The sequence below is a fragment of the Bos grunniens genome, chromosome 13 (assembly GCF_055505025.1).
Source record: "Bos grunniens cultivar Pamir isolate PY7600 chromosome 13, Bosgru_T2T1.0, whole genome shotgun sequence".
NCBI lineage: Eukaryota > Metazoa > Chordata > Mammalia > Artiodactyla > Bovidae > Bos > Bos grunniens.
The window spans coordinates 31,546,538-31,559,582 of record NC_141177.1 but is presented as its reverse complement, the minus strand read 5'-3'; the positions used below and the strand labels follow the sequence as shown (position 1 = coordinate 31,559,582).

Here is a 13,045-nt window from a genome sequence, read left to right as displayed (position 1 = left end):
TACCTAGTTACTCAGTGGTAAAGAATCTGCCTGCCAATGCAGGAGACATGGGTTCAATCTCTGATCTGAGAAGATCCCACATGCCACGGAGCAAGTAAGCCCAAGTGCCACAACTACTGAAGCCCACGTACCCTAGAGCCTATGCTTCGCAACGAGAAGTCACCACAATGGGAAGCCTGTGCACCACAGCTGGAGAGTAGCCCCCACTCTCTACAACTAGAGAAAAACCCGCACAGCAAGGAAGACCCAGCGCAGCCAAAAATAAATTTAAAAAAATTATAGTGGCTAAAGGAGAAAACTCAGTTGAAATACTTCAGAAAGCCATTAAGCGCCTTGTGGAACTCAGAACTCAAGGTTGTGTCCACAGCCCAGTAAAGTCTGAGATCTTGAGGATGGGAATGAGAAGGAATGTGTGTGTTTATGTCTGAGTCCCTAAACTACCTGTGTAAGGACCCAGTGGGGCACAGAGGTGTGGAGGTGAGGGGAGAGGAGACGGGGGAGACCTGAGGCATCTCAGCCTCTGATCCACAGTGGACAGGAGGCAGCTGGGAAGACTAAAGGAAACAGCTTCTTGCTCTGCAGCAGGAGTGTAGGGGAGCCAGCGGCTCTCTCCAGGACAACGGGGGAATGGAAACCACAAGGGCAGAGCACAGGAGGCTGTGGTAGAGAAGGGGTCAGAAGGGGTCTGTGTCAGTTTCTGTGAGTCTGGTCCATAGGCCCCTGGGGGAGATATTGACCGGGGGCTCCTGTTTCCTCAGTGATCTCAGTGGTGAGGCCTCAGATGAGGGAGGAGGCTGCAGGAGGGGATGAGAGGTGGCCCCTACATTCTAGGTTTGCCTCCTGGAACAGCTGGGTTGGAAGGTCCAGGTGTTTGGGAGAGGCTGGTGATACGGAGAGGTAGATGTAGAAGCCCAGGCATTCTGAGGTGAGAGGGGTTGAGGGCATAACGAGTGGCTTTTCAGGGGTCCAGCCTCTGCACCTCCCACATGGAGCTCTCCTCCCTGACAGTCAGCCTGCCTGTCGTCAGCCCCCCTCAAATCTCCATCCCCTACTCCTGGGGCTGGGGGAGTCTGTGCCGCGGGCTGGCGTATAGCTAAAGGGCATCTAGAGAAAGTCCCATGGCTGTGTGGAGAAGGTACCCCAGAGCAGAGAGGATCTCGAGTCTCTGCCTAGTCTGCTCACCACAACCAGAGCAGCACGTGGCCAACCCCGAGCCAGGCACGGTCTGAGCATCTTCTTCAGTAGTGGACAGCAGGGTGCTCAGGGCCATCCTGACCCCCAGGCCTTCATCTGCCAAGGGGAGCAACCTCATAGCTTTGCTCCTAATGCTCTCTTACCTCGCTGGGAGGGGACACCAGGTCAGCCTCACCCAATCCATGCATGGCGCTTCTCCAACGCACCAGGAACCCTTGGGGGCCACAGGGAAGCCCCCTGGTAGAGGTGGGATCACTTTCTGCTTGCTTCGCCAGCCCTCTTCCAACGTCTGGGGGACAGAGGCTGAATTCCGTGCCAGCAGGAGGTGAGAAGGGGAAATCGCGGCTCTTCCTCGGGCTGGTAGCCAGTGTGGAGGGGATGGGGGTTAGCACTTCGTTGTGGGGAGAGTTCCTGGGTCAATCCGGGGCCCGAGAGCTATAGAATCATTTGATGAGAAGCCGCGGAAGGTCAGACCTAGAGTTCATCGGAAGGGTTGGATTTGCCTGGCCGCGCGCACCACCGCCTCCCTGCACAAGCACGCGCGCGCATCCTACCTCCCCCACCTACTCAAGGAGGACCAGGCGCCGGAGAAGGCGCGTCCCAGGGCTGAGCTCCCTCGTGTCTGGGAAAGAAAACCGGGCGGCGGGGCCATCTTGGGAAGGAAAAAAGCTGCAAGTCAAGACCTTGACCAAAGAGAGAGCCGAGGACTCAACGAGACCAGGAGCGAAACCGTGAAGGGCTTTGCCAGCAAACCCGACGCCGCCGAGTCGGGAGGGCGGCGGGCTCCGCCGGCCAGGGCGGAGCCCAGAGAACGCGCACCGGCCGGTATAGAAAGTCGAGGTGCGCTTCCTGGAGGAGGAGTAAGAGGATTTGCTGCCTGAGAAGCCAGGGTGAATGGAGGGGGCGGGGCCCGGGTGGGCTGGGCCCAGCGGAGGCCCCCTGCCGAGAGGAGGGGACTGGCCTAGTACTTAATGTCAAGACGAGGGAGGCCCCACCGGGACCCGCCGCACCATCTCAACTCCGAGGGGCTCTCAGCTCACCGTGCTTCTTCGCAGAAACTTCGCAGCCCTGCTCAGCCCCTAACCGGGCGACACCTGGGCGGGCGCAAGGGCCCGAAGAAGCCCAGTCTACGCGTTCTAAGTGGCCGCGGGCTCCCGGGAGCAACCCGCCCGGGGTGAAAAGGAGTACGGGTGAGGGCGCGGGGCGGGCGGGCGGGACCCTGGTCCGCGCCGCACGGCCTCCAGCTCCAGGGAGGACCGTCGGCGCGGCATTAGGACCCAGGCGGGGCCCAGGGGTGTGTCGTCGGCTCCCGCCGCCGACCTGTAGGAGACTGCGAGGTAGGGGTCCCGAAGCCCCGGGTGAGGACCTGGGGCGTGCGCGCGGGTGTGCAGCGGTTCTGCGTCTGACCGCTGGGCCGTGGCCGCGGGCACCAGGTGCGCGTTCCATCTCCAGCCATGAGGCCGGTGCCCGGGGCGGGAAGGCCGTCCAGTCTCCGTCGCAGAGCCGTGCTGGGCTGGGAAGCGGAGCCGTCGAGGCGCTGGGAGGAACGCGGACGCCGTCGGCCTTCCACGGCCCCCGGCGTAGTGGGCGAGAGGGTCTTGGGGGCTTTCCAGCCGGGGCGGTGGTGCCCGGGGTGAGTTCGGCCTCTAGGAAGTGGAAGTCCAGGTGGGTACACGGGTGGTTGGGGAAGCACAGGACGGCTTCGTGGGCACTGCGCGCTTGACTTAACTCCGTTTTAAAACAACAGTGTTTGAACCTACGAGATAGCTGGGGGAAGGGTGGAAGTGTTGCAGATAGCGGCGCGGAGTTGTGGGGTCCCCAGCACCTCGAGCTCCAGGGTCTTCGCAGGCGGGCGTCACCCCCTCGGAAAGCCTCATTTTACATTCTACCGACGCCTTCGGCGCTGCGCGGCAGCCTGCCCACTCTTAGGGGTCCCTGGGCCTCTTACTGTGTCCCCTGTGCGGCCACGGCAGTCTCTCGGTCGCCGCTCTGACACCTGAGGGCCAGCACGGGGGGTACTGTTTACGTGCTCTTGAATCGTGCGGCATGGGAGTAGGCTGTGCACCATCCCCACCGTTCCATAGCTTCGTCACCCTCTTCCTGTGTCCATCCCGCGCCTCTGCTGCTACGTTTACTGCCCCCGCGCCTCCCTTCTGCATGCCGCCCGGGCTCCTGTCCCGGGAGACCGTCCGCATTCTGCACGACCCCTCCCCCCGACCCCCACGGTCTCCGAGTCTGAGGCTCTTTCCTCTCATGCACGCGGCCGCTTCTGTCGCTTCCTTCCTTGAACAGAGTAACACAAACAGCGTGGAGCATCCATCCGGGGGCCCGGCGCAAAGAGCGCGCACGCCCCACCCCACCCCCGCCCCCGCGCCATCTCCCAAGAGGACCAACGGCTCCGCCTCCCAGGAGGCCCGGAAAGTGGGTGGTGCTGAGGGAAGGAGGCCGTTGCCCCAGGTCACCCCGTGTGACCCCGGGCGCGGGAGGTTAGGGGCCACTGCACGTGTGATGGGTCTTGATGGCCCCAGGGACCGACATGACAATGAGAGCCGAAGAGATGTGCTGGAAGAAAAGCCTCAGCCCAGTTTCTGGACTTTGCAGCGAAGGCTTGACAGAGGGAGGCTGTCTTCTGCAGGGAAGGTGGCCAGACAGGTCTCCTCCCTCCAGATTTCTACAACTAGCGTATCCTTCCTTCCTTCACGGGGTACTGTTAATTATTCCTGGAGAAAACATGCTGAGAACATCTCCCCGCCTCCCTCCTTTCCCACCTGGACAAGCCCCTAGCAGATGGGTTGAAGAATAACAGGAAGTGGCTTCCTCTAGCTCCTCAAGGGGCCGCTGTCTAGTGCTGTCCCCTGCTCCTTTTTCTCCCAGGGGCTCTGGGAAGGGTAAGAAAGACTCAGCAGGGGTTGGTGAGGGGTGGGCAGCAGATACGGAGGAGAGGCTGTCCAGAACTGACACATGGAGCTGCTGACAATTCTTTGGTTTGCCTTACAGAAAACTCTTCTGTCATGTCGCAGAATGGATACTTTGAGGATGCAGGTGTGTGCCTTTCGGGTGTGGGTGTGTGTAGAGAGCTTCTTGGTCAAAAGGCTTTAGGGGACCTAGTCCATCCACCTGGGTAATCACGGTCCTCTGCTGGTGCTGGGATGCCTTTGGATTCTACCTCCAGGAGGTTGTGGTGTGGTCAGAGAGGCAGCTGACAATGCCTTGGACACTGGCAGGTCTCTGGGGGTCCTGGGGTAGCGAGCTGCTCCCCATCCTGGGCTATGTGGACCATCTGATATGTCATGGTTTGCTGTTAACAATGCTTTGGTTATCTGACCCAGTTTTAGGCCAAATGTTGTATATGCTCACATTCCTAAGATCCTGCCCAGCCCTGTGAGGGAGGGGCTGCCACTGTCCCTCTAAATTGCAGTCTCTGCATGTCAATTTTCCCTGCTTGCACCAGCCTAGCTCTCTCCTTCCCCATATGTCTGGGGTGGCTACATGCTCCTGTGCCCAGATTCAGGAAGTGGCCTGACCATCGTTTAGTGAGACAGTGCCTGGACAGAGTGGCAGTGTGCTCTACATAGAGTTCCCAAGGCATGATGACGGCATGTGCCAGGCTGCTGGTGGGCAAGTCCCAGGAGCCTTGCAGTGAACTGGTGGTGTCTATTGGGTAGGACCTAGGTTGAGCTCAGGATAGGGGAGAAGTGGGGCAGTGTGAGGGACATTCTGGGGAATAGACAGTGCTGGTGGGAGTGGTAGAGGCTGGGACAGGTTGGGGCTGGGAAACCAAGCAATCTAAGCAGAGCAGGTCTAGAACTGGGGAGGAAAGTGTTTTTCATGGACATGAGCTCCATGACACGTAGGTGAAGGATGTCTTTTGACTTTAGTTCTTCTCTGGGCTCTGCGTGCAGTGCAGACCTGGAGCCTAGGGGTCACCAGTCCATGAGGGTGTTGGTAGGGGAGGCCTAGTGCTTCCTACCCAGAAAAAGCCCAGGCTGAGCACAGGATACTGGGGGAACAGGGCCTGGGATGTAAAGAGGAAACCAGCAGACTAGAGTGGAAGTGAGTCAGGGTGAGTCACTGCCTGGCAGGTGGAGGCGTGCTGCTGACCCTTCCCTGTCCCTCCATGGGTGTTTTTAGGTGTTTGTGGGATCTGACCTACAAGGGCCCCAGGAGAATCACAAGTGGTGGACCACAGGGGACCCACAGGACATAGTGAGAAAGAGGGGCCAGATAGGCCAAGAGTAAGGCAGGGAGGGCCCTCAGTGGACTTGCCAGAGGAGGAAGGTTCTGTTGAGCCTTGAAGAAGCCCCTCCAGGGAGGGAAGCCCTCAGCTTGCAGGACAGGAATTGGCCTGCCTGGGGTGCTGGCCACCTGGCCTGAGGAGTAAGAGATTGAGGTGGGGGTGGGACTGGGCCTGAGGGACCAGGGATCTGGACTGAAGCAGCAAGGCTGGCTCAGAGGCAGTGAGAAGCCCCAGCAGGGCTCAGAGCAGCGTGTCAGCCAGGCGGCTTCCTATAGGAGGGAGCCTGTGCTGGGGAGCAGTTGCAGGAACTGAGAGGCAGACCAAAAGAAAGGGCAGCAGGCTCTGTGCTCTGGGGTCCCAAGGCGTGAGATGAGGCCTCCTTCTGGGGTCCTGTCCCCTCTCTGTCCCTGGCTCTATTTCTCTGGCTCTCCTGCTGCCTGGGCCTTGTCTGATGTCAGACTAAGGCTTCTCAGCCTTAATGCTTTGCCCCTCACACCCTCCTGTGCCAATGAGGTCTGTATACTGCAGGGCTCTGGCTTCTGTTGGGTTGCTTCTGGGGAGGGAGCAACCCTCCCCAGAAGCCAGACAGCTCCCTCCTCCCTGGGGAGCCAGGCAGGTCCAGGTCCCACAGCCTGGAGGTTCTGGGAAGCCAGTGGCCAGGCAGTCTCAACTGTGTCATTGTACCATGTACCTGGCCCAATGTTTGTGGAACGGACATGTCTTTCTCTAGCTAAAGGATATGCATGGCACAGAACCGTACATGGTTCCCACAGCTGAAGAATGCTGGAGAAAACTGTTGGGTAGGGGGTGCCAGCTGGCTGCTATGCTCAGGGCTGCTATGCTTAGGACCAGATATTGGGCCTACCTGAGCCAAGGCTTCCTTCCCGGCCGCTAGAGGCCGCCCTCACCACTCACCAAGACTGCGCCCAGTAGAACAGCCCAGGGGCCCTGCTCCTTTGGCTTGGAGTCCCTCTCCCCCATGTGTAGCACTGACAGCCAGGCCCTCTTGGGGGGGTCTCTCTTGGTGGTGGTTGGGGCTCCAGGCTACCTCAAGTGTGACACAGATGATGCCTCTGAAACCCGTGAGGAGAGCCTGAGAGATGAGGCCTTCGACACGGTCAACTCCTCCATTGTGTCTGGCGAAAGCATCCGCTTTTTTGTCAACGTCAACCTCGAGGTGCAGCCTACCCAGTCTGGTATGGGGGTTGTGGCAGGGACAGGTTGGGGGGGGGCATGCACGGGACTGGGGACTGAACAGATACGGCCCACTTCACCAAGGAGACCTGAAGGGCTGGGGCAGCACCCTGAGCCCTCCCGCTTTCCTCTAGCAGAGAGTGAATCACCTGGCGGCTATGGGCTCCTACACACCTCCCGCAAGGTGAGCAGCCCATTGGCTGGATGGGAAACATTTGGTTCCAGGCCGCTAGCTGGGGGTGGAGGTGGTCGCTTCCCTGAGAGAGCTCATATTAGCCTGGGGCCGACCACACTGGCCTTCTCTCTGGGAAGGGGGTGTCAGCCAGGGTCTGTCACAATGGAGGGGTCCAGGCAAGGACAGAGGGTCTTATTTATGGGCCTGTCTGGTTCTGTGCACGGGGTCCCCACAGTACCTGAAGTTAAAGAACTTTGAGGAAGAGATCCGTGCACACCGGGACTTAGATGGCTTCCTGGCACGGGCCAGAATCATCCTGGACGAAACGGCCACCTCCCTGGATGACGTGCTGCGGGCTATGCTGTCCCGCTTAGCCCAAAACCCCTACAACACGGAGCCAGACTGCAACCTGGACCTGCTCACGGCCATGCTCTTCACTGACGCAGGGGCTCCCATGGAGGGCAAAGGTAAGGCGTGTCTCTTGGCCTGGGCAGGAGGTCAGGGAGGTAGACCATCTGACTGTGCACTTTGTTAGCAGTTCACCTGCTGTCGGACACCATCCAAGGGGTCACTGCCACAGTAACGGGGGTACAATACCAGCAGTCATGGATCTGCATCCTGTGAGTTGCCAGGCCACCATGGTGGCCTCCCCACGTCACCTCAGAGACAGGCATCCAGTAGTGGAGGCTGGCCTGCTCAGTCTCGGGGAGAGTGAGGAATTCATCCCATCTGGTCTTTTTTCCTCAACAGAGGTCACTGAGGTCATAGTTGGGAGTTCTGGGTGGCAGGGGTGGAGCCCCAGCTCCCAAGGATGGCAGCCATGTGCCGTGTGCCCTCCCTGCCCCACCAGCTGTACCTCCAAGGCCCTGCTGAGGCGACACGTGTGCATCAGCCGCCTGGACCGCCCACAGAACTGGGGGGAGAATTCCTGTGAGGTGCGGTTTGTCATCCTGGTGCTGGCCCCACCCAAGATGGTGAGGAGGGGTTTCGGGTGGCTCTGTTTCCTGGGAAAGAGGGTACCAGGTTACCCTGCCCTCTCCCTGGGGGCATCTCTCCCAGTGCAGGGGGCCTACAGAATTGGCCTCCGAAGGCTACATTCTCACCCTATCTGTTCATCCCTGGGTTTATCTGAAGAATACTTGCTAGGTCCTCATCAAGCCCTGATTTCCCCAGAAGTTGCCCAAAAGATGATATTTCCTTCCTGACTGAAAAGAGATACTCGTTAAAAGTATTACTGTTCAAACCAGGGGCCTTTCTTTGGCCTGCAGGATGCTGACTTCTAATCAGCTGACTGTGATTTGTTGACCAGAGCCCCACTTTTTCCTGGGCTGTTTACCCCCTGGCCAGGGGTAGGTTATCTCACTTTTGTAGGGGCTGAGACATACAATTTGGGGAATCTTCTTTTATGGGAGAGGATTTAAAAATTTTGAGTAGAAAATGGCAAGGGTCCCTCTCTCCAGGCTTGGGAAGGGCCTTAATGCTTAAGCCTCCATTGGCTTTTTGATGATTCTGCCCTTGCCTCAGATGGCTTCAGATGGCCCCTCCCCAGGCTTTCTCTATGCATAGGGGTGCTAATGGGATCATAGACACACTGCGAATCTCTCTAGATGTTACTGTGCTGGGAACAGAGGAAGAGCATTGAGGGCAGCAGGCATCTCATGGGTCAGAGGAGTAACAGCTGACAGGTGGCCAACAGTTGGAAAAAGCAGAATCCCTAGGGCTGAGTGGCTAGACTGGCACCTTGTGACGCGCCAGCCAGCCCAACACCTGGCTCCGCCTCGGGAGAACAGGCCTGTTCTAAAGCTACCAGAAAGCAGTGGGCACGCCGCAGGTGCAGGCCTGGGACGCAGCTTTGGGCAACCCAGAGGGAAGGATGCCGCTCCTAGGGGCCAGAGTTGTCGAAGTGAGACAGGCTGCTGTGGTGGAGGCTGGACACGGAGTTCACAGACAGGGCTGACCTTGGCCAGGCAAGAGGGAGAAGGCTAGATGGCCTGGAACCCCTCTGAAAATCAGATAAAGCAGCAAACAGTGCAAACACCCCAGGTGAAAAGTAGCTGAGCAAACATTTTTTTTCCATCGTCAGGATTTCATTATCCACAATTACGCAGATTTAACCTGAGTTTGTAAGAAAAATACTAGGTCAGTGGTAGTCTAGTGATCTGCTGACCTGGTGGCAACCGTGGCAGGATCCACTGTGTGTGAATATTGGGGGACTACACCTGGATCATGGGGAGAGAGAGTGGCCAGGGCTGGGGAGGGTGCCCTCTGCTCTGCAGTGGCTACAGATGTGACTCTCTCGCCCCACCCCCAGAAAAGCACCAAGACCGCCACTGAAGTGGGGCGCACATTTGCCACCATGATGTTAGACATCGCTTTCCGCCAGAAGCTCCTGAAGACCCGCACAGAGGAGGAATTCAAAGAGGCCCTGGTCCATCAGAGACAGCTGCTCACCGTAATGAGCCACTGTCCGAGTGTCAGCATGGACTACAGCACGAGCTCCATCTGCATCGTCAGACACCCACAGGTGCAGGGCAGACAGGGCCTGGGCGGGTAGCCCGGGGCAAGGGCACAGGGCTGATGGGCATGTCCTCTTCCCAGCCCCCACGGCAGAAGGACTTCCTCCCCATGGGGAAGGGCATCCAGGAGGACATCGCCCGCAGGTTCCCCGTGTACCCTCTGGACTTCACCGACGGTAAGTGTCCCTGACCTCTCAGAGCTTGGCCTGTAGCTCAGGCCCCCGGCCTGGCCTGCGTCCCCAGTACACTCCATCCCGTCTCCCTTTCTTAGGCATCATCGGGAAAAACAAGGCTGTGGGCAAATACATCACCACCACCCTGTTCCTCTACTTCGCCTGCCTTCTGCCCACGATTGCTTTTGGGTCCCTCAATGACGAGAACACAAGTGGAGCCATCGGTGAGGGGTCGGAGGCTAGCGGGGAGTGCTGGGGGGCCAGGGCCGTGGTGCCCCCTGACCCTCACTTCCTCAGACGTGCAGAAGACCGTGGCCGGGCAGGGCATCGGAGGCCTCCTGTACGCGCTCTTCTCTGGGCAGCCACTGGTGGTGCTGCTGACGACCGCGCCCCTGGCCCTCTACATCAACGGTGCAGCGGGGGCGAGAGCGGGGAGATGGGTCCTGGGGTCCCTGCCCCCACCCGGCCCTGACTGCTCACTCCTGTCCCGCTGCCCGCAGTGATCCGTGGCATCTGCGATGACTATAATCTGGACTTCAGTACCTTCTATGCGTGGACAGGCCTGTGGAACAGTTTCTTCCTCACGCTTTATGCCCTCTTCAACCTCAGCCTGGTCATGAGTCTTTTCAAGAGGTAACAGAGCCTTCCCTAAGCTCCTGGGACTTTCAAGCAGGAGGGAGACCAAGGCCAGGGACGTGGGTCAGCTTCCATGCCACCCTCCAAGGCCCTGTAACCCTAGATAAGATGCAGTGCCCCTACCATATCACTACCCCAAGGGGAAAGCCTGGGGCCCTAGCCTGGGGCCCTGGCCCTCTTCATGCAGGAGGGTAGGAGCCATGCCAAGGCTTGGGGAAACCCACCCTCTACAATTCACCCCATCTTATGAGACATACCTTCTGCTGGCAGGTCAACAGAGGAGATCATTGCCTTGTTCATTTCTATCACGTTCGTCCTAGATGCTATCAAGGGCACAGTCAAAAGTGAGTATTATACAGCCAGTGGCCACCTGCTGCAGGGGAAGCTGAGTTGAGATGGGGGTATAGACTGTGGCAGGGTAGCCAAGAAGCATGCAAGCTAAGGCTGCTTCCACAGTCCAGGGTGCGACGGGAGTCATGATTGACAAAGCGCAGCAATTAGCAGGTGACAGAGCTGTCCTAGGCAGGATCAGAGGCTCTGGGCCAGGCAGGATTCGCTGCCAGAAATGGACAAAGGGCAGGGTGTGGGGTGGTGGGTAGACAGGCAGCTTGAGGAATCCTGGCTGACAGAAGGCCAGCTCTCCCCTTTTCCACCCAGAATCCCTTTCTCCCCTCAGGGCTCCTTCCGCCCACATCCAGGAGGAAGTTGCTAGGCCCAGGCTCCCAGAGCCCAGATGGCTGAATTCTGATGGTCTGTATCCATAGTCTTCCAGAAGTACTACTATGGCCATGACGCTGCACTCTTCAAAGATGAGCCCTCCTTGGTGAGCCTGCTGGGCCTCAACAGTAGCCTCCACACTGCCCTCAACACCAGCTTTCTGACCAGCCCACCGGAGCTAACTTCAACGGGCAGCCAGGACCCCGAGCCCCTGGCCCGGGATACGGCTGTGCTCAGCCTTCTTATCATGCTGGGCACGCTCTGGCTGAGCTACACCCTCTACCAGTTGAAGAAGAGGTGAGGGGTGCCCTCTCGGGTGAGGGGAACACAAGCCCCTACGCCACACTGACACTCACCTGCCTCCGTAGCCCCTACCTGAACCCCTATGTGCGTGAGCTCCTGTCAGACTGCGCCTTGCCCATTTCGGTGCTTACCTTCTCTCTCATCTCTTCCTACGGCTTCCAGGAGATTAAGAGTAAGTTAGGACCAGCCGTAGGGTGGGATGGGGTGGGTTGCTCTGTGGGGGATGCAAGCTTGAGCAGGGGCCTGTACCCTACTGCAGTGGTCAAGTTTCGCTACAGCCCGAGTAACAGCCTGTTCGAGATAGCCGAGATGCACTCGCTATCCCTGGTGGCCATCAGCAGCGCCATGGGCCTCGGCTTCCTCCTCTCCATGCTCTTCTTCATAGAGCAGAACCTGGTGGCTGCCTTGGCCAACGCCCCACAGAACAGGTTTGCAGGGCTGGGCATGGAGGGCTGAGCATGTGCCCAACCTTCCAGGGGCCAAGAGGGCTCTGGCCATATGTGACCCCGCCCGCTGCAGGCTGGTGAAGGGCACTGCCTACCACTGGGACCTCCTGCTCATCGCCATCATCAATACTGGGCTGTCTCTGTTTGGGCTGCCCTGGATCCACGCTGCCTACCCCCACTCCCTGCTGCACGTGCGAGCACTGGCTTTGGTGGAGGAGCATGTGGAGAACGGGCACATTTACGAGACGTGAGTGTGAGGAGGGCCCCTCGAGACGTGAGGCCAGTGTCATGAGGGCCCTGAGGTGGGGGGCAGCCCTGGGCCACATGGGACTTAAGGAGGGATACTGGCTTGGGGGACAAGGGCCCAGAAATGACAGAGCCTGGTAAACATGTGACCTGGGATGGACACAGCCCCGTGGACCAGGCCAGAGTGACTCAATGCACTGGACCCTCATAGGATTGTGAACGTGAAGGAGACACGGCTGACCTCCCTGGGTGCCAGCATCCTGGTGGGCTTCTCCCTCCTGCTGCTGCCCTTCCCACTACAGTGGATCCCCAAGCCTGTGCTCTACGGCCTCTTCCTCTACCTCGCGCTCACCTCCATCGACGGCAACCAGCTGTTTCAGCGCATGGTGCTGCTGCTCAAGGACCAGGTGAGTGGCCCTGAGAGTGGGGGTAGGGGAGGGGGATCTGGCTCCAGACGTGCCCACACCTGGTCCCTGCCACCCACAGACGTCATACCCACCCACCCACTACATCCGGAGGGTGCCCCAGAGGAAGATCCACTACTTCACAGGCCTGCAGGTCCTGCAGCTGCTGCTGCTCTGTGCCTTTGGCATGAGCCCACTGCTCTACATGAAGATGGTCTTTCCCCTCATCATGATTGCCATGATCCCCATTCGGTACGGAGGGCGGACAGCGGCAGAAAAGACTCAGCGGGGTGGGAGAGGGTGGGCTGGAATGGCTGCTCTCTGCCTACTCCTCCCTGCCCCAATGCTTATCTTCCTGCCTGGTCCTCCTCCCCGCAGCTACAACGTGCTGCCCCAAATCATTGAAGCCAAGTACTTGGATGCCATGGATGCTGAACACTGACGCCCTGACTAGCAGGTCCTGGCCACCCCCCATTCGCCCATTTCTCCAGGTCTTGCCAGGCTGGCTGTGTAGCTGTGTGTGGGCATCCGGGAATGCTGCTCTGTGCTGCACCCCCTCACAGCTGTCCCAAGTGGCCGAGGGTGCCTGGGCACTGAGGGAGCTCTGAGGGATATGTCTGCTCCTCTTCCCACTACCCTTTGCTTTGGGTCCAGAATGCTGTTCAGGGCAGCTTCTGCCCAAGCAGGACGGATTTTCTTTTGATAAAGAGTGTCAGGTGGCCGAAAGAGAAACCATTTCCTTGATTGTGTAAGGAACTTGCTGGATGCACATTAGAGAATAAAGCTCCTATTTCTATGCTTCTA

The 13,045-nt window shown here is 58.8% G+C and overlaps 1 protein-coding gene across 50 annotated transcripts; it reads left to right on the top strand.

Moving 5' to 3' along the window:
- The first annotated feature begins 1,761 nt into the window (after window positions 1–1,761).
- Window positions 1,762–13,045, top strand: SLC4A11 (solute carrier family 4 member 11). 50 transcript variants are annotated; one of them, XM_086333230.1, is made up of 20 exons: window positions 1,763–2,034; window positions 4,192–4,236; window positions 6,475–6,627; window positions 6,763–6,809; window positions 7,036–7,267; window positions 7,339–7,420; window positions 7,651–7,774; window positions 9,112–9,324; window positions 9,399–9,492; window positions 9,588–9,713; window positions 9,787–9,900; window positions 9,990–10,122; window positions 10,396–10,469; window positions 10,890–11,139; window positions 11,211–11,317; window positions 11,405–11,573; window positions 11,665–11,838; window positions 12,049–12,244; window positions 12,324–12,493; window positions 12,620–13,045. In XM_086333230.1, the coding sequence occupies exons 2-20, from the start codon at window positions 4,206–4,208 to the stop codon at window positions 12,681–12,683; spliced, it is 2,553 nt and encodes an 850-aa protein (XP_086189356.1). In that variant the 5' UTR covers window positions 1,763–2,034; window positions 4,192–4,205; the 3' UTR covers window positions 12,684–13,045. The 50 variants fall into 50 exon arrangements, 37 of the variants coding, with proteins under 37 accessions (XP_086189359.1, XP_086189356.1, XP_086189330.1 ...); XM_086333204.1 differs by having other exon boundaries at window positions 1,766–2,034; window positions 7,336–7,420; XM_086333206.1 differs by having other exon boundaries at window positions 1,820–2,034; window positions 6,760–6,809.

Coding starts and splice junctions, on each gene's coding strand:
- SLC4A11 (XM_086333196.1), top strand. CDS start 6,411: ATGTGTAGCACTGACAGCCAGGCCCTCTTGGGGGGGTCTCTCTTGGTG. Junction 10,123..10,395: donor GTCATGAGTCTTTTCAAGAG/GTAACAGAGCCT, acceptor TTCTGCTGGCAG/GTCAACAGAGGAGATCATTG. Junction 10,470..10,889: donor TATCAAGGGCACAGTCAAAA/GTGAGTATTATA, acceptor CTGTATCCATAG/TCTTCCAGAAGTACTACTAT.